The sequence below is a fragment of the Agelaius phoeniceus genome, chromosome 16 (genome assembly GCF_051311805.1).
Source record: "Agelaius phoeniceus isolate bAgePho1 chromosome 16, bAgePho1.hap1, whole genome shotgun sequence".
NCBI lineage: Eukaryota > Metazoa > Chordata > Aves > Passeriformes > Icteridae > Agelaius > Agelaius phoeniceus.
In genome coordinates, this window is record NC_135280.1 from 1,159,764 (window position 1) to 1,178,518 (window position 18,755).

Consider the following 18,755-nt stretch of genomic DNA (forward strand, 5'->3'; position numbering starts at 1 on the left):
CCCACCTTGGCTGCTAGCAGATCCCCATTTCCCAGGGTAACATCAGCCCCTGGGATGTGCCCCGTGCCCATGTCCTGCACGTGCTGCCCCTGTGCTGAGCACACTGCTCCCAGCAGGCACCTGAACCTGCCTCCCTGAGCCGTGGGGTGGCTTCCCTGCCCTCTAATCCAGCCTAATCCAATCAAACCTGCTCTAATTCCCTGGAATCCCTGGCCCTATGGTGTGAGCTGCCTGCTGTCTCCAGCGCTGGAGCAGTGAATCCATCACCCTTTATGTGCTGAGAAAGGGAACACCTTCCCTGCCTGTCCCCTGCATGCCCTTGCAGGTGCTCAGCAGTAACCAGAGCCCTTCTGCAAGTGACCACAGCTCCCACCAGCAGCACACAGCTCCTGACCAAACCCACAACCAACCACAACCCAGGCAGTGACACGTGGGGGACAGCAGGAGGGCCCAGGCTGCTGCTGTACCTGGATGTTGTCAAAGGAGGCTTTATTGGTGACATCGTAGAGCAGGAGCAGGGCTGTGGAGAGAGGGACAGCCCGTTAGTGCCTGTGCCAGACCGAGCACACAGCCCCTGTGGCCATGAGGCCCCTGGGAGACACAGAACACACTGAAATCCAGCACACAACACCTCACACTGCTGGTGTTTGCACTGTGCTGGTGTTCGCAGGATGAGGGAAGAGATGAGAATCTGACTCCATGTTGCAGAAGGCTGATTTATTATTTTATGATATATATGATATTAAAACTACACTAAAAGAATAGAAGAAAGGATTTCATCAGAAAGCTTGCAAGAAAAGGAAAAGGAATGATAATAAAATCTAGTGACTGACCAGAGAGTCTGAGACAGCCGGACTGTGATTGGCCATCAATTAAAAACAACCACATGAGACCAATCACAGATCCTCCTGTTGCATTCCACAGCAGCAGAAAACCATTGTTTACATTTTGTTTCTGAAGCCTCTCAGCTTCTCAGGAGAAAAAAATCCTAAGGAAAGGACTTTTCATAAAATGTGTCTGTGACAGCAGAGCCCCCTCCATCCACGGCGGCTGCTTCCCATGGAAAACACTCCAGTGATTTCTGGCTCACCTGGCCTGCAGTGGCAGCTCAGGGTCCCCAGAGCTGGAGCAGAGGCTCCCCAGGAGCTCCCCAGGAGCAGAGGTGGCCCTGCTTACCCAGAGCTGGATGCCAGGAGCAGAGGGGGCCCTGCTTACCCAGAGCTGGATCCCAGGAGCTCCCCAGGAGCAGAGGTGGCCCTGCTTACCCAGAGCTGGATGCCAGGAGCAGAGGTGGCCCTGCTTACCCAGAGCTGGATGCCAGGAGCAGAGGGGGCCCTGCTTACCCAGAGCTGGATCCCAGGAGCAGAGGGGGCCCTGCTTACCCAGAGCTGGGTCCCAGGAGCAGAGGGGGCCCTGCTTACCGTGGGCATCCCGGTAGTAGGCGTGGGTGACGCTGCGGAAGCGCTCCTGCCCGGCCGTGTCCCAGATCTGGAAGGCAGACAGGAGCAGAGGGATCAGACCTGAGCAGAACCCACCCAAACCAGCCCAGACAGAATGGTGCAACCCCAGGAAGCTTCTCCAGGTTTTGCTCCCAGGGACATCAATAGGAAAAATGACCTGAGCGATAAATACGGAGGCAGCGCCTTCCCGCTCCTCGGTGTGGGGACACAACGTGGCCAAGGGCTCCCAACACGGCCATTAATTGTTAAATCCATGGAGCAGATGGATGCATGGGGACCTGCTAATGTGATTTATCAGTCCTTAATGCAGCAGGAGGTTTGCAGAGTGCTGCTGCTGCCTGGGGGATCTGTGTTACCGAGCTGCAGGCAAAGGGCTCAGAGGAACTGTCAGGTCTGAGGGGGCTGGAGCAGCTCTGGCTGCAGGGTTGGGATGGGGATCACTGTGGCCAGAACAGCCCCCAGCCCTGTGCAGGCTCCTGCCAAGGGGACAGAGCAGCCAGAAGGGTCTGTAAGGCTGATCCAGGGCAGGAGACACGAGCACAAAGGATAGAGGTGGGGCCCCATTCTGGGGGTGCTCCTCTGCTTTGTCCTCAGAGGGGCTTTGGCCATCTCTGAACACCCAGGGCAGCAAGGGAGATGCTTCCAGGGACATGGGGACATACCTGCAGCTTCACCTTCACCCCATCCACCGTCAGCACCTTGTTCTGAAAGAGAATGGAAAGGATGGTGAGGGGTGAGTGCAGCTGCACGATGCCAAGGGAAACACAGCCAGCCCCCATCCCAGCCAGTGCTCCCCGCAAGACCCCAGGCTGATCCCCTCTCCTGCTTCTCCAACTCCCATCCATTGGTCCCAGCACCTGCAGAGCCATTTTCACCATGGCCCAGCCAGAAGATCTCTCCCTGTATCAGCATAAGTTGCATCTATTTGGGTACCTAAACCCTGGCAATGCCACACCCAGCTCAGGCTGGAGACCTGTGGCCATAAATTAATGAGCACCAACATCCCACCTTAATATCTTCAAAAGACAGAGATAACCACTTCACATGCAGCCAGCAAATTAAAATAATTCCTGCTCTTGCCTCTTGGACCTGTTCTTCTCCTGGTTTCTCTCTTAGTATGTTTTCCCCCCCTGTTTTGCTTGGTTTTAGAAAAGGTGGAACCGAGGAGGAGAGGGGGAAGTGTCCCTCCACAGTGGGTTTTCCCCAAAGCCAATGGGATATTTTGTGTGGAAGGATACCCTGGCAGAGCTGGGAGCTGTGTGGGAGCCCCTCAGGGTGGCTGTGCCAGACAGGGAGGGCAGGAGATGGATCCTGACCATGTCCCAGAGCAGCTGCCATCCCAGCAATCTGCACCAGCCTCTCCAAACATTGAAGGAATGCAAGCCTACAGAGCAGGGGTCCCAGGGGAAGGAGCAGAGAAGAGATTAATTTGCTTGCCAGATCCATAGAAATTAGCACAGTAATCAGTGGGACGTGCTGGAAACACGGCCAGGGAACAGCACACCAGTGGGACGAGGCAGCTGGTGGCTGCTCTGCTGATCATTTAAACCCCATTTCCTCCCATTGCTCTGGAGCTGGTTTGGGATGCTCCCATCTCCTGTGTCACACAGCATGGGATGGCCAAGGCTGCTGTGACCCCAGCTGGGCTCTGCTGGCTCACACACACCCTGGCACTGGACACCAAACCCCCAGGGATCCATGCCAAGACCTATCCCTGCACATCCCACACCCCTTCAGGTGCTGGTGAGGCTCTTCATTGATAGTTTTAGGGAGGACAGAGGGAGCATCTCATCTCCTGCACATCTACACGAAGATGTGGTGAGGAGGAGAGGGCAGGAGGGAGCCGGAGCGCTGAATCCTCCTCTGCTCAGGCAGCGCAGGGAGACGGCCCAGGGTTATAAATACCTTCAAAGGCAGCGACTGAGACGGGGGAGAGAAGTGATTCACAGCCCAGGAGCTGTAAAAATAGGCACCAGGGACTGGGGTGGGGGAGCAGGGAGGCACTCAGGGAAAAGCCAGGGCTCGGGGAGCCGGCCGGGGCTTTAGGGCTCCCCACATGTGGAGCTGAGCCTCTCCCAGGATGTGATACCAGGGCTCCTGAAGGCCTGAAGTGCCTAAAACCCAGCATTGCCACTGCTACAGAGTGCTCCCTGGCCTCTGCCCAGGGCTCCCAGGTGAGGAGGGACAGAGCCATCCCCAGGGCAGAACCACAGCCTCAGCAAACAGCACTGAGCTGCACCTCCACCTCATCCCAGAGGCTGGGGAACAGCCCTGTCCTGACCTGAGCCACAGGTGAGACAGGGCAGGTTTATGGTCTGTAGGAGATCCACTCTCTGAGCTCACCTTGCTCTCCAAAACCCTACATGCTCCTCTGTGCAGGTGCTGGACCCGCAGGTTCATCCCACAGGCTCATCTCATCCCACAGGCTCATCCCATCCCACAGGCTCATCCCACAGGTTCATCCCACAGGCTCATCCCATCCCACAGGTTCATCCCATCCCACAGGTTCATCCCATCCCACAAGTTCATCCCACAGGCCCTGCACCAGCACAGAGCCATTCCAAACACCACTCCCAGCTGCTGGCAGCCAGCTGCCAATAGCACCTGCCAGGGATCATGCCAGGGATTGTGCAAGGACTGCAGAGGAAGCAAAGGCTCTGTGTTTCACCACTGGCCCCAGCTCTTGGCACAAGGGGAGGAGGACACTTGTTGTGATGGATGGTGACAAGGGACAAGGACACAACGAGTGCCACATTGAACCCAGCACCAAAGGGTGCCCTGGCCCATGGGCACACAGTGAGCACCTCCAGCTCAGAGCAGAGCGTGGCTGTGCCCAGGGACGTGGCCAAGTGCCCAGCGTGGCCGTGCTCCAGGGCTGGCCGGACACCACGGGTGCCAGGGACAGACCCCATGGCCCAGCCCTGAGCGTGGATCAGCCAGGCCAAAGCCACCCTGAAGCACCTGGGGAGCAGCCAAAAAGGCTGAAGCTGCAGAGGTGCCCCACATGCACTGACCTCCACTTCAGGAGTTAATTAACATGGAGCCAGCAGCAGTCACACTAATTATGGCTGACCTATATTTTAGGGAGGTGAATGCTTAGACCTAATTCAAGTCTGCACAGGGATCCACGTGCTGCTGGACCAGCCTGGGGAAAAAATTGATTTTCTGAGGATTGGGTGTGGAAGAGAGCAGGGATCCAGGGTGAGAAGCTGCAGGAGTGCTCCTGCAGGCAGGAGACACAGCCAGAGCATCACTGGTGCTGGCATCCCTGCCTACATCCCAAGGAAGTTGTGGCTGTGCCCTATCTGGAAGTGTCCAAGATGTTCAGATAACCAGATGCCCAGGTCCCCCCCACACCACAGCTAAGTGACTTTCCAGCTTCCAATTTTTTTTTTTTTTTTTTTTTTTTTTTAAGGAGATGCCTCAATTCCCTCCTGTCAGCCCTTCCAAGGCACAGCTGGGGGCTGAGCTCCTAATAAGCATCCAAAGACAAAAGATGTGGTGTGTCAAGGCACTGAGATGTGAAATGTGCTGCCAGCCCTGCTGCTGAGGGAGGGGCTGTGCTGCTCAGGGCTCCTGCTCGTCTCCCTGCTTGTCAGAGCAGAGGTAACGCTCCCAGCAGCGCAGCCTCCTGCCACAATTCGGGCAGCAAAACCATCCCTGCACCTCAGCTCTGCTCTCGCCCTTCCCAATCTCAGTTTTTGTGTCCTTTTTCCTGGGGCAGTGCAAAGGTTATTGAAAGCTCGTCTAGCAGGGGCAGCAGTGGAATGCCTGCAGCGCCCAGGGTGGACAAACACGATACTCTGAAGTTAAATAATCGTCAGGACATCAGATAAACAAAGTTGGAACCTTGCAGATGCAGGAAAAATTAAATTACCGAGTGCAGATGGTCCTCAATTAAGAGCAGCATTATCACACACTGAGGCCCCGCTGGCTGCAGCCCTGGCACCATCCACAGCCACGAGTGCCCAGAGCAGCAGAAGGGAGGGAGGGAGGGGAAGGCAATGGGGTGAAACCACACGGCTGCTGAGACGTGCACAGACAGTGCTGCCACACAGAGCCAGCACTGCCAGCCCATCCTGCCCCCAGAGCAGCTGCAGGATGGGAAATGCCACAGCCTGGGTCACTGGGTACCCACAGGATGGCAAATGCCACAGCCTGGGTCACTGGGTACCCACAGGATGGGAAATGCCACAGCCTGGGTCACAAGGTCCCCACAGGATGGGAAATGCCACAGCCCGGATCACTGGGTACCCACAGGATGGGCAGATGCCATCACAGGGTCCCCACAGGATGGGCAGATGCCACAGCCTGGATCACAGGGTACCCACAGTGCCCCCAGGATGGGAAATGCCACAGCCCGGATCACTGGGTACCCACAGGATGGGAAATGCCACAGCCTGGGTCACTGGGTCCCCACAGGATGGGCAGATGCCATCACAGGGTCCCCACAGGATGGGCAGATGCCACAGCCCGGATCACAGGGTACCCACAGGATGGGCAGATGCCATGACAGGGTCCCCACAGGATGGGCAGATGCCATCACAGGGTCCCCACAGTGCCCGTGAACCCCAGCAGGAGCAGCTGGCACGTCCCCAGTGCCTGAGCCCACGGCACTGAAGCTGCAGCACAACCCAGGCTCAGCATCACCCACAGCCCGGCCTCTCCCAGCTCTTACACGCATGAACTCATTAATTAAAGCCTTTAAAGTTAAATTGGATACATGGATCAATTTGCTTCACAATTAACTGGACAAATGGGGAGCTGCTCAGTGGCACCATTCAGGCTGCAGCCGGGGACCCCCACCCTGGAGCTGTGACTGGTGCTGGCTCCAGTGGTGCTGCCCAAGCACCGCCCTGCACGGGGGCTCCACTTTTACCATGGAAAAGGAGCCCCTCAAATGTCATTACTGGGCCTTGGAGGCATCTCCTGCAGCTGAGGGGGGGCAAATTCCTGTCAGAATGGGGATAAATGGCATTAGTGACTATAGATCAAAGCAGGCACTGGGGCAGCACAGAGTTAATTAGTGCCAGTAATGAGCTGTGGGACTGACAGTGCAGCCACCCAGAAATGTCATTAGGTTGTGGTGTCAGCGGGCCAGGCCACCTGGGAGTGAGGGACAGATTGGGTTATCCTTTATTGCAGGAATTCAGGAGGCACTGCAGTGGAGGAGTGGCTGGAGGGATGCTGGAGTGTGACAGTGTCACAGGGCTCCCAGGATGAGGGAAGAGACCAGGATCTGACTCCATGGTTCACAAGGCTGATTTATTATTTTATGATATATATTACATTAAAACTTATATATTAAAAGAATAGAAGAAAGGATTTCATCAGAAGGCTGGCTAAGAATAGAAAAAGGAAGGAACGATAACAAAGGTTTGTGTCTCAGAGTCTGAGCCAGCTGGGCTGTGATTGGCCATGAATTAGAAACAACCACATGAGCCCAATCCCAGATGCACCTGTTGCATTCCACAGCAGCAGATAACCATTGGGTACATTTTGTTCCTGAGGCCTCTCAGCTTCTCAGGAGGAACAATCCTAAAGAAAGGATATTCCATGAAATGTGTCTGTGACACTGGAGCACCCCAGCCCCACGCCAGGGCCACACCAGGAACCAAATTCCCACCTGGCAAAGCCCAGGGAGCCCCTGCGAGCACAAACACTGCTGTGCCAGGAGGAAATGGGCTGAGTTGTGATGTAGCAGACACACAAATAACCACCTCCAACGGCGGCTGCAAAAATAGATCAGGGATCGATATGGAAATCTGCCCAAAACAGCAGGACACTGAATTAAATCTGCTCGTTAAAACCCTGAGGTTGGTTTTGCCAGCCATGTGCAGCCAGGGAGCTGCTCCTGGTGGCTCAGCATCTCTCCAGGCACAGCCCCTGCCCCAGGGACACCCCAGCCCAGTGCCAAGGCCAGGAGCCAGGAGCAGCCCCACTCTGCCCCCTCAGAGCTCCAAAATCCAAGCAGTGCCTGACCCTGCACACCCAGCCATGCAGAGCACAGCCAGCCCAGCACTGCAGCCTGGGCAAACCCTTCCAGGAGCACAGTGCCTGCAGGAGAGGGGAGGGCACAGCCTGCAGAAAGCCCCTGGGCATGGGGAGAGCAGGGCAGGGACATGGCTGCAGGCAGGGCTACACTTGGTCCTGCTCCAGCCGTGCTGTGTGGGGCTGGAGGATGTCCCAGGCACCGGGGATCACATTCAGTGACCCTCATCCTCCTCCTCCTCAGCTGTGCCACCACCAGAGACACTCATCAGTGGCCAGAACACCCCAGCACGATTCCCTCTGCCATAGATCTTCCCGTCAGAGAACAATCCCAACCATCCATCTCCCGGGGCAGGTGATGAATTCCTCAGCAGCTCTGTGCGTTTGCACTGTGCAGCTAAAAATAGGAACTTCTGCCTTGGGATGTTTTCCTCACCAGGCCTTGCACGCTCCTGCCTGCAGCCACTGCTGCCAAGATCCTCTCAGAGCCCACAGCGTGCTCAGCTCCTGCCCAGCTGCTCAGCACAACCTGGGAAATGCAGATGAGCAGCACGGCCCCTCACAGCACCTCCAGCCTGCTCTGGCCCAGAGCCACCCCACAGCCCCGTGGAGGGGTCCCTGTCACTGACATCTTTTATGGAAAAGCCTTTCCTTAGGATTGCTCCTCCTGAGAAGCTGAGAGGCCTCAGGAACAAAATGCAAACAATGGTTATCTGCTGCTGTGGAATGCAACAGGTGCATCTGGGATTGGGCTCATGTGGTTGTTTCTAATTCATGGCCAATCACAGCCCAGCTGGCTCGGACAGAGAGCTGAGCCACAAACCATTGTTATCATTATTTTCTATTCTATTCTTAGCCAGCCTTCTGAGGAAACCTTTTCTTCTATTCTTTTAGTATAGTTTTAATGTAATATACATGATAAAATAATAAATCAGCCTTCTGAAACATGGAGTCAGATCCTCATCTCTTCCCTCACCCAAGAACCCCTGTGAGCACCATCACAGTCACCCATCCTGTGCCCCCTGCCACGTCCAGCCTGGAGCAGCCACAAACCTGACCCCAGAGCCACCCCACAGCCCCTTGGAGGGGTCACAAATCCTGTCCCCTCTGCCACAGCCCCTTGGAGGGGTCACCCATCCTGTCCCCTCTGCCAGCCTGGAGCAGCCACAAGCCTGGCCCTACATAAATGCCCCCAGCCCTGGTGTCCAGCTGGGTCCCCACAGCACCCAGCGAGGGATGGCAGCAGCACCAGCCCTTGTCCAGAGCCTGCTCACTACATTAAATCCCAATTAACATCTCCCTGGCTGCCAGCCCTGCCCAGATAAGAGCCCAGGCCCTTGTTTGAGCAGACACACTGAAGATTTACTGACTTATCATCTTCTAGTCACATCAGTCTGCAAATAAAAGGGTTTTCTGGCAAGAAGAGAATCCTGTCTTAGGGACAGATTAGAGGTAAGAGGATCTGCTTAGGATGATACGTTTTAAATTCAGCCCTGCTCTGCTTCTCAGCATCGCCTGCAGCATTCCCAGTCCTGGGTGAGGGTTGTGCTCCCTCCCAGCCTGGCTGCTCCATGGAACAGCAAAGGCTGGGGTGATCCACGGGAAGGTTCCTTGAGGGAGGCTCAGGCAGATGAGACTTGGTGCTCTCAAGCCCAACGGGGCTGCTCAGGTCTCGGGCTGCTGTTTGATAATTGCTGCCCTGAGATGTGCAGGGTGTCACTGCTTCAGCTTGCACAACTGAAGAACGAGTCTGGATCTTCACTTTTCGCTCTTGAGGTTGTTTATTAATTCTTATCAATAAAATTTTCTTTCTGCCCAGCCGAGATCTGCTCAGCAGGGCAGCCACAGGCACTCTAACTGCCCCTGAGGTGGTGTTGTCCTTTTATACTACAAACTACCTATAACATACTGACACTTAATTCCCAATACCCATCACCTGTGTTAGACAGTGCACTTCTACTCTAAACCAACCCCAAAGTGCCAACATCACTGCAGAAAATGGAGAACAACAAGAAGAAAGAAGGACTAGACACGCCCTGATTGCTCCATCTTGTCCCCATAACCCCCATACCAAAAATCCTAAAATCTGCATTTTCACCCTGTGATTATTCTGTTATTAAACCATTCAAACCTGGGTGACTTTCAGGTCCTCATACAAAGCTGGTAACTCGCTCCAGGGGTCACAATCAAATCCCCAGGTGCCCTGGGCTGTGTGCCAGGGTCTCTGAGCCCCCTGATGAGGTCCTTGGTAACTCTGGACACCCAGAGGGATGCGCTGAGTTCTGACACTCAGACTCATCCCAGCAGGATGGAGATGGGGCCGTGCGAGGCTTTGAGAGTGGGAGTGATCCTGAGCCCCATCCAGAGAAGGCAGCCAGAGAAGCCACCCCCAGAATTCCTCAGGGCAGGATTTGCTGCAGCCATGCTGGAGAGCAGAGCAGCAGAAAGTGCAGCCCAAAGCTGCAGCTCCAGCACAGGGGATGGGATCCTGCCCACGCCGGGATGGTCGGCACAGCTCCCCCACCACCCTGCCCTGCATCACTCACCCCTTCCATCTCTTCCTCCCTTACTTTATAAAAGAAGGAATATTTTTAAAAATATCTCTGCTTACTTCTAAAGCAGGAAGCCTTGGAAACAAAGGGGGCAGAGATGGCTCAGGCAGGTCTGTGCCAATACTGGGAATAAGGAACGTGGCACTTGACATATTTATCTTCATTTTCCTCATCAAGGCCGTGGCAAAGCTGAGCAGGGATCTCCACGGAGCATTTATTGCTCCATCATTGCTCATCTGGAGCAAACACGGCCCCGTCAGTGGCACCGAGATGAAAAATGGCTCATCAGGTCCTGTTAGGCAGGGATTCATTTATCTGGGGAGAAATAAAGCCTAGCAGCACTTGTCTGACCTTAAAGGTCTTTTCCAACCTAAACAATTCCAGGATTTGCCTCAGTGACTGCAGCCAGCCCTGGGCTCAGAACTTGCCTGAAGTTTCTGAGAAGACTCTACAATCCAATTAAAGGAAAATCAGGGCTGCACATCCAGCAGCAAACACTCTGTCAGCAGCCAGCAGCAACACAGCAGCGTCTGCAGACAGCACTGCAAACAGCATTATTAAAGAGCACTTCTCATCCCTAAAGAAAATGAAATCCCCAAAGACCTGACAAAGGAATCTGTAGCTTTTTATCCCAAACACTCCCATCCTTCACCCACAGCCAAGGCAGACAGCTCCCAAAAGCTGCTGTGCAGCAAACCTGAGCCCAGATTCTTCGAAGCATCCAAGGAAAGGAGAGTGACTGAAGAGCCCTGATGAGATTTTCTGATGTCTGTACGAGTGCAGTCAGCCCCCAGGAATGGCTCCCATCAGGTCCCAGTGCTCCCTGTGCCACAGCCCCTCTGTGCATGGTGCAGAGGCAATAGGGACAGGCAGGGCTGGAATGCAGTGGCAATAGGGACAGCCAGGGCTGGAATGCAGCAGGTCCCAGGCCCCTGAGCAGGGCAGGACCCTCCTCACCCTGTGCCTGCTCCACAAGGTCCAGAGGAGCTCCCTGAGGTTTCACCTCCTCCTCCCTATCCACAGAGGTCTCGCTTTGCCACAGGTGGCAATGGCACCATGGTGCTGCCTGGGCACCTGCCCCCTGTGCAAGGACAATCCTGAAATGGCCCTGGGACAGAGCTGGGGACAGAGCTGGGGACAGAGCTGAGGACACAGGGACAGAGCTGGGGACAGAGCTGGGAACAGAGCTGAGGACACAGGGACAGAGTTGGGGACATGGGGACAGAGCTGGGGACAGAGCTGGGGACAGAGCTGGGGACATGGGGACAGAGCTGGGGACAGAGCTGGAGACACATGGACAGAGTTGGGGACATGGGGACAGAGCTGGGGACACAGGGACAGAGCTGGGGACAGAGCTGGGGACACAGAGACAGAGCTGGGGACAGAGCTGGGGACACAGGGACAGAGCTGAGGACACAGGGACAGAGCTGGGGACACAGAGACAGAGCTGGGGACAGAGCTGAGGACACAGGGACAGAGCTGAGGACAGAGCTAGGGACATGGGACAGAGCTGGGGACAGAGCTGGGGACACAGGGACAGAGCTGGGGACAGAGCTGGGGACACAGGGACAGAGCTGAGGACACAGAGACAGAGCTGGGGACAGAGCTGGGGACACAGGGCCGAGCAGGCAGGGCCCTGCCCACACTCCTGTGCCAGTGCCAGGGTGGCCACTCGGGTGCCCCACACACAGGTGGCCCAAGGCAGAAGGCAGAGCACGGGAGCAGGCACCGTGCACTCAAAGCTTTGATCTTGGCACAGCTTTTCCTTGTCCCTGGCTGCAGTCCCAGCTCTCCCATTTTCTGCTCTGCTGGAGCAGGCTCTTCCCCAGGTTTGGGCAGCACTGAAAGCCCCGGGAGATGCAGAGGTGCTGAGGAATTGCAGCACACTCAGCGCATCCCTTCCACACCACAGCCACCCCAGTCAGTCAAACCAGTCTGGCCAACCCAGCCCCACATTTTCTCTCCCCATGTGGGGCTCTGGAGCAGAGCTGCAAGCCAGGACTGTGCTGGGAAATCACCCAGGGAGGCAAAGCCCCCCAGGTCCCTCACTGTGGGTGCTGGAGGCCTGGGCAGCAATGCAGACCCCGCTCCTGGGAAGCTGTTCCAACACTGCCAACCCTGTCACAGACAAAACTGAACCAAAACCCACACACCATCACACTGATTTTTATTTGTTGTTGCACGTTTGGGAAGCCCAGCCTCAGCCAAGGGCTCCAGCTGGAGCACCAGGCCCTCAGGAGAGGATTTCCAGCTCTGCACTGGCTGTGGGGCTGGTCCCTGGAGCATCAGCCCTCCCAGAGCTGCTGTGCTCCCCAGCACGCCCGGCTGGCAGGAACGCTCTGACCCCACGGGTGTTACCCAGGAGGGAAAAACACATCACATCTGCCAGGCATTAACGCTTGCTTGGGAACAAAGTTATTTTGGGCACTGGTGAGCACTTTTCCCATTAATTCATGCACATTTATAGGTGCAGCTCGGGAAGGGCTGAGCCCCAGAGCCACCCAGCCTTGCCAGAGGCCACCTGGACGTGGCACCCCAATGCAAAGGGGTCTGGGGAGCAGCCCCCCAGAGCAGGACCCCCTCTCCAGCTCCTCAGCGCTGGCTGAGCAGTGCTGTGGGCAGGGAGGGCACCCTGCCATGGGCAGGGACACAGGGCACGGGGGGCTCACATCCCACCAGCCTGGCACAGCCCCTCACCAGGCCTGGGGCTGCCAGATCCGGGCTCAGCGCTAAAATCTGGCACCAGGAGCAGCAGCAACCCCCAGCCCTTCCTCTGAGGAAAACAGGGCAGGGCAGAGCCCAGGGGTCACAGCCTGGCTGCTTCCCCACAGCTCCAGAGCCCAGCGTGCTCAGCTCCAGGGAACAAGGATAAAGCCATGAAAGCCATGAAAGCCTGGCCATGGGGCTGCCAGAGCTGCAGGAAGGGCTCCCTGTGCTCCCAAAAAGGGCTCTGGATGGACCCTGGGCTGCAGGCAGAGCTCTGCACTCACCCTGAGCTGCAGGAAGGGCTCTGGATTGAACCTGAACGGCAGAAAGGGCTCTGGAATTGAGCCTGAGCGGCAGAAAGGGCTCCCTGTGCTCCCAAAAAGGGCTCTGGGCTGGCCCTGGGCTGCAGGCAGGGCTCTGCACTGACCCTGAGCTGCAGAAAGGGTTCTGCACTAACCCTGGGCTGCAGAAAGGGCTCTGGATTGAACCTGGGCTGCAGAAAGGGCTCTGGATTGAGCCTGAACTGCAGAAAGGGCTCTGGACTGACCCTGAGCTGCAGGAAGGGCTCTGGATGGACCCTGAGCTGCAGGAAGGGCTCTGGGCTGGCCCTGGGCTGCAGGAAGGGCTATGCACTGACCCTGAGCTGCAGCAAAGGCTCCCCTAGGAGGGCTCTGGAGTGCCCCTGCCCTGCCCAGGGCACTGTGGATGGATGCTCACCCTGGGACTGTTCCCCTCCAAGGGAGATCCCTGGACAGGGTCTGCACTGTGACTCCCCAGCAGTGAGGCTGGGCTGCATTACTGCTCCACACATGCAGCTCTGTTTCTCTTAACCATCAGCTCCAGGGAAGCAGCAAGGCACGGAGGCACTGGTGGCTGCTGCTGAGTGGCACGAGAAGCAAATCCAGCAATTTCCACCAAATTCAGCATCCAACACAGGGCCCAGAGCCCAGCAGTGGGGTCTAACTCCCCAGACAGGCTGGAGCTGCTTTCAGCAGCCTCCTGCACTTGGTTTTTTGGGGGAAAATGATCATTAACAGGGTTGGGAACACAGAACCCACAGCCAGCTCCCTATGGGGGATGTGCCAGGCACTGGGGCCAGCCCTGGTGAGGAGGAGGCGTGGGGCAGGACCCGCAGCCTCTCCTGAGCCCAGCACAGGTGGGACAGGACCCACAGCCCCTCCCCAGCCTAGCACAGGTGGGACAGGACCCGCAGCCTCTCCTGAGCCTGGCACAGGTGGGACAGGACCCACAGCCCCTCCTGAGCCCGGCACAGGTGGGACAGGACCCGCAGCCTCTCCTGAGCCTGGCACAGGTGGGACAGGACCCGCGGCCCCTCCCCAGCCCTGCACTCATCACAGCCGGGGCTCTTCCCCAGTCACAGCGTTAATGGCACGCAGCCTTGGCTGGGATCGTTGCCGTGGTGATGCTGCGCAGGCAAAGCTGGAAAAGCCAAAGGCTCCATTTCCCCCGTGTGTCACCGAGCCTGGGAACATCGAGCCTTGGCAGGCGGGAGGAAAACGGCCCGAGACACAGGCAGATGGCAGGAGGGGTGCCAAGGTGGGTGCCATGGCCCTGTGGGTGCCACAGCTCAGTGGGTGCCATGGCTCTGTGGGTGCCACAGCTCAGTGGGTGCCACGGCTCAGTGGGTGCCACAGCTCAGTGGGTGCCATGGCTCTGTGGCATCTGACCCCAGCAGCTGGGCACAGCTCCCACCACTGCCCTCGTTTCCATAAATTAAATGGAAAAACCTCACACAAAATGGAACAAGCCCTGTCCAGGTGTTCACAGCAGGACCAGTCACATCCTCAGAGATGTGCCAGTGGTTTTGTGGCCCCTAGGAGATGACCCTTCCTGCCTGCTGACCTCCTGACTGACTCAGCCCAGCCACACCAACACCTTCCTCAGGCTCAGAAGCATCACTGAGACCCCCACAGCACCCATTAAACCTCCTCAGTCTGGGACAGCCACAGCCCAGGGCAAGGGACATCACCCTGGAAAGCTGAAGCACCATGAGCTCCCGGCTCACATGAGCTGTGATCAGGGACAAACACTTGTTCCCAGTGGAGGCATAAAGATGAATTATTTGCTGCTGTTTCCGAGAGATTCACCAGCGCCCCAGGGCAGTGACTCGGTGCTGAGCCACAATTGAAATGTCCCTGGTAGACAAACAAAGCTCTGGGAGCTCCAGGGCTCCTCCGGGGTCCTGAGTCCGGGCAGCTCCAGCACCCTGGGATGGAGCCAGGAGCTGCACGGGCAGTGCCCAGCTCTGCCCCTGGTGCCAACAATAAAATATTTTGCTTCCAAAGGCTCTGCAATCAATGCCTCATTCCCCCATTGCCATAGGAACTGTGTGTGCCCTATCAGCACCCAAGGACAGGGACACACCACACTGCAGCTCCCTCCACCCCAAACACAGCTCTGATGGGGCTGGTTTTTCTCAGTTTTTTCTCAGTTTTTTCCCAGTTTTTTCTCGGTTTTTTCTCAGTTTTTTCCCAGTTTTTCCCAAGGAGGGTGCTCTGCTGCTGCTCACTGTTCCAGGCTTTTTGGCACATTCAATTACTGCCCTGCCTTTGGGCACGGTGATGCTCAGTGCCACCATCACAGGATCCAACAGAAGCCATGGATGGGACTGACCCTGTGGCTCAGGTCTCAGGGAAGTGGCTTTTTGGGAAAGGGGAAAAGGGACAGGGGAAAAGGGAAAGGGGAAAAGGGACAGGGGAAAAGGGACAGGGGAAAAGGGAAAGGTGTTTTTCAGGCAAGAACAACACAAGAGAGCAGCTGGTGAGCTCAGCCCAGCTCCTGCCACTGCAGCAGTGCCAAACCCGGGGCTGGCACCTCACCCTTCCCCACAGAGATCATCAACATCCACCCCAGGAATAACCCAAACCCTGCTGGGAGCAATAATTAATTAACAAAACGAGGCAGCAGCTCAGCAGAGAGGCAGCAAGGAGCTGAGCAAGGCAGAGCCACAGGGCAGGGATGCCCCAAATGCCCATCCCAGGAGCAGAGGGGTGGTCAGAGGCACCCAAACCCCACCTGTCCCCCCTTTCCTGGGCGCCTTCCCTCTGCTTTCAAAGAACAACCCAGTTCTGCACAGCTGAGTTCAATATTTTATCACAAATAAAAGATGAAAGTGAAATTAAGCCAAATGTATTCCATTAAATATTGAAACCATTTAGGCTTGCTCTGGCCCCATTTAAATGTTTTACTGAGTATAAAACGCTCCCTCTCAGGTCTGGCACCGGGAGCGGATCCAGCCCGGCTCGGATCCATGGCAGGGGATGCTCAGTGCCCAAATTGGCCTCTCCAGAGCCAATTTCCCACCTGGCAGCAGCCAGACAGGAGCCAACACAGCCCTCCCCAGCCCGAGCTCCTGCACAGGGATCCTGCAGGGCCAGAGCAGGAGCAGGGATCTGCCCCACACCCTGTGCAGGGCTGCCAATTGCACTTCCCGGCTGAGTTCCCCGTGGTTCCCATCCTCTGCAGGGGTTTTGGGCTCCCACACAGCTCTGACCAGGGGGATACAGAGGCAGGTTGTACTGAGCACCTTCACAAGCTCCCTCCTTGCACCAGCAGCTCCCGAGTTTGTGTTTTCCTTGCCTGTGTCCTGGCACTGCAGCTCCTGAGCAGCCCAGGCCCTCTCTCTCCCCCTGAGCTCATTGAATCCATCATTCCAACCAGCCCAGGCCAGGACAGACCCACGGGGACCCCAGACATCAACAGGCACCAGGGAGCCACCAAGCACAGCAGGGCTGCAGGAGCCTGGAGCCACTGGTGCCCTTCCAGAAGCATCTTGCAAGCCCCACATCCCCAGCGCTGTCCTGGCAGCTGCAATGGATAAAAAATTCCACACCCAAACTATTCTGGGTGGTATTTCTGACACCAAGGAGGTGGAGAAGGCACCTTCCCACCACCCTGCAAAGAGGATTGAGCTGCTTAAGAGTTTTCTTCAGCAGGCTCTGGGGCTGGCTGCCACCCCAGCTGCTCAAGCACTTCTTTGCTTTGAAGGCATTCATCTCCTTTCTGCGCCTTCCCCGAGGCAGCAATGGAGTCCCTTGTGCACGGGATCACCGCCTGCACACGGGGCTTTGCATCTTCCTGCTGTGCTGCAGAGCTGGGGGCTTGGATGGGTTTGTTTTCCAAAAGCAGGAGGCACAGGAGGATGGATGAAGCCCGGGAGCTGCGAGCAGCGGGCACGGGCACCAGCAGCATCCCTTGGCAACTGAGCCCCTGCATGCAAATGACAGGCACCGACTGCAGAGCTGAGAGTGTCCCTCTGCCAGGCAGCAGCAGCCCTGCGAGGAAAGCAGGGCTTGGTTCCCAGGGAAATGGAGATTTACTGTCCCAAGAGCCCGTCCTGGGAGCGGGGAACGGGCGCCCGCAGTGGCTCTGGGGGAGCAGCACCCTCAGAGCCACCCACGGGCACAAGGGGCACAATGCCAGCTGGCCAGGGCTGCCCTCCCTGGGCAAAACTACCAGGATCTGCCTCCCCGGGCTGCATTTGGGCACAGCTGGTCCCCAGGCACCGGTGACAGCACCGGGTCCATAGCCTGGAACCAGGCAGAGGGGGGACCATGGCAGGGACCATCAGAGCCTCCTGGAATGGATGGGGTTGGAAGGGATCTCAAAGAGCATCCAGGTCCAAACCCCTGCCCAGGCCAGGGACACCTTCCACCAGACCAGGCTGCTCCAAACCCCATCCAACTTGTCCTTGAGCACTTGCAGGGATGGAAATCTGCTCTGGGCAAACTGAGCCCAGCTCTCCACACAGTGAGAAATGCAAAAATATGAAATCAGCTACTGGCTGCTATTAAAATTCATCCAGCAATGGGAGCTGCAGAGCAAACTGATTTTCAGACAAAGAGCTGCTGGGAACACACAGAAACATGGAATGGTTTGGGTTGGAAGGGACCTTAAAGGTCATCCAGTCCCAAGCATTTGCCATGGGCACACTCAGGGTGGGAGCACAGGCATCCCCTGCCTGCTCCTGCCCCACCTTCCCCATCCTGGTTGCCCCTCTGCTGCCACTGGCATGGACTCATGAAGGGGAATTTGGTCCAAACAACTTGGCAGTACCAAGATGTTTCTCCCAGGAAAAGAAAAACTCTTCCCTCCAGAGCTCCAGTCCTGGAGACCAACGTAAACCCACCCCTGCAGCAAACCCCACCCTGACCCCACACAGCAAAGGAGAGGCTAAACACTGCCCAGTTCCCTCCCTCTAACATCCAGGGATAATTTTGCACAGAAAGACACTGAAATTAATTTATTTCCATTTCTTTCTTCTGGCCTAAGCAGCTCCCCTCCCACTTTTTCCAGATTGATCCATCAGAAAATGAGCCCTGCTAATGCTCTGTGCCAACCGCTGAGATAAAAGCCAGCCCTGGCTCTCAGGAGCATCCAGGCTGCTCCAGCCCTTCAAAGGCTGTGAGGGCAGGGATGAGGGCAGGGATGTGGGCAGGGATGTGGGCAGGGATGAGGGCAGGGATGTGGGCAGGGATGAGGGCTGGGATTTGGGCAGGGATGTGGGCAGGGATGAGGGCTGGGATTTGGGCAGGGATTTGGGCACCTGCTGGGGAGCAGAGCATCGCCCCAGGGGCAGGGATGTGGGTGCCCACTGGGGACCAGCAGATGCTCAGGGCACCCACAGCCCTCTCCCAGCACCCCCAGGACCATTCTGGGTGAATCCAAACCGTGGTCACTGCTCCTCTGCAGGGCTGGAGCAAAGGTTCCCATCCTCCTGCAAAGCTCAGCTCTGCAAAGCTCAGCTCGCTGCAGGAGCCTGTGGAAGGGGCACACACAAACACAACAAAAAACAACCAGAGATGCCACAAACCTCCCATGTTAAAAAAAACAAACCCACATCACCCACTGCTGATCGCAGCCCTGAGCCACACAGGGCTGAGTGTAATCAGGAGTCCTTAGAGCTCAGGGCCACCGGGCCAGGTTTTATTTACAGCACTCCCACATTAACCATGGCCCAGCCAAGGCTGGGGCAGGGCACTGGGAGCCTCCCGAGGGGGCTGGGGAGCAGCTGAACCCCCCAGCC

General features: G+C 56.8%; 1 protein-coding gene across 1 annotated transcript in view; it reads right to left on the reverse strand.

The window, feature by feature from the left end:
- The window catches only part of RAB26 (RAB26, member RAS oncogene family), a 29,241-nt gene that overhangs the window by 3,403 nt on the left and 7,083 nt on the right, over positions 1-18,755 (reverse strand). The window contains exons 3-5 of the mRNA XM_054643566.2: positions 2,123-2,164; positions 1,422-1,488; positions 468-520 (exon numbers count right to left, since the gene is read on the reverse strand). Coding sequence (XP_054499541.2) covers positions 468-520; positions 1,422-1,488; positions 2,123-2,164 — 162 coding nt within the window. The remainder of the gene's footprint in view (positions 1-467; positions 521-1,421; positions 1,489-2,122; positions 2,165-18,755) is intronic.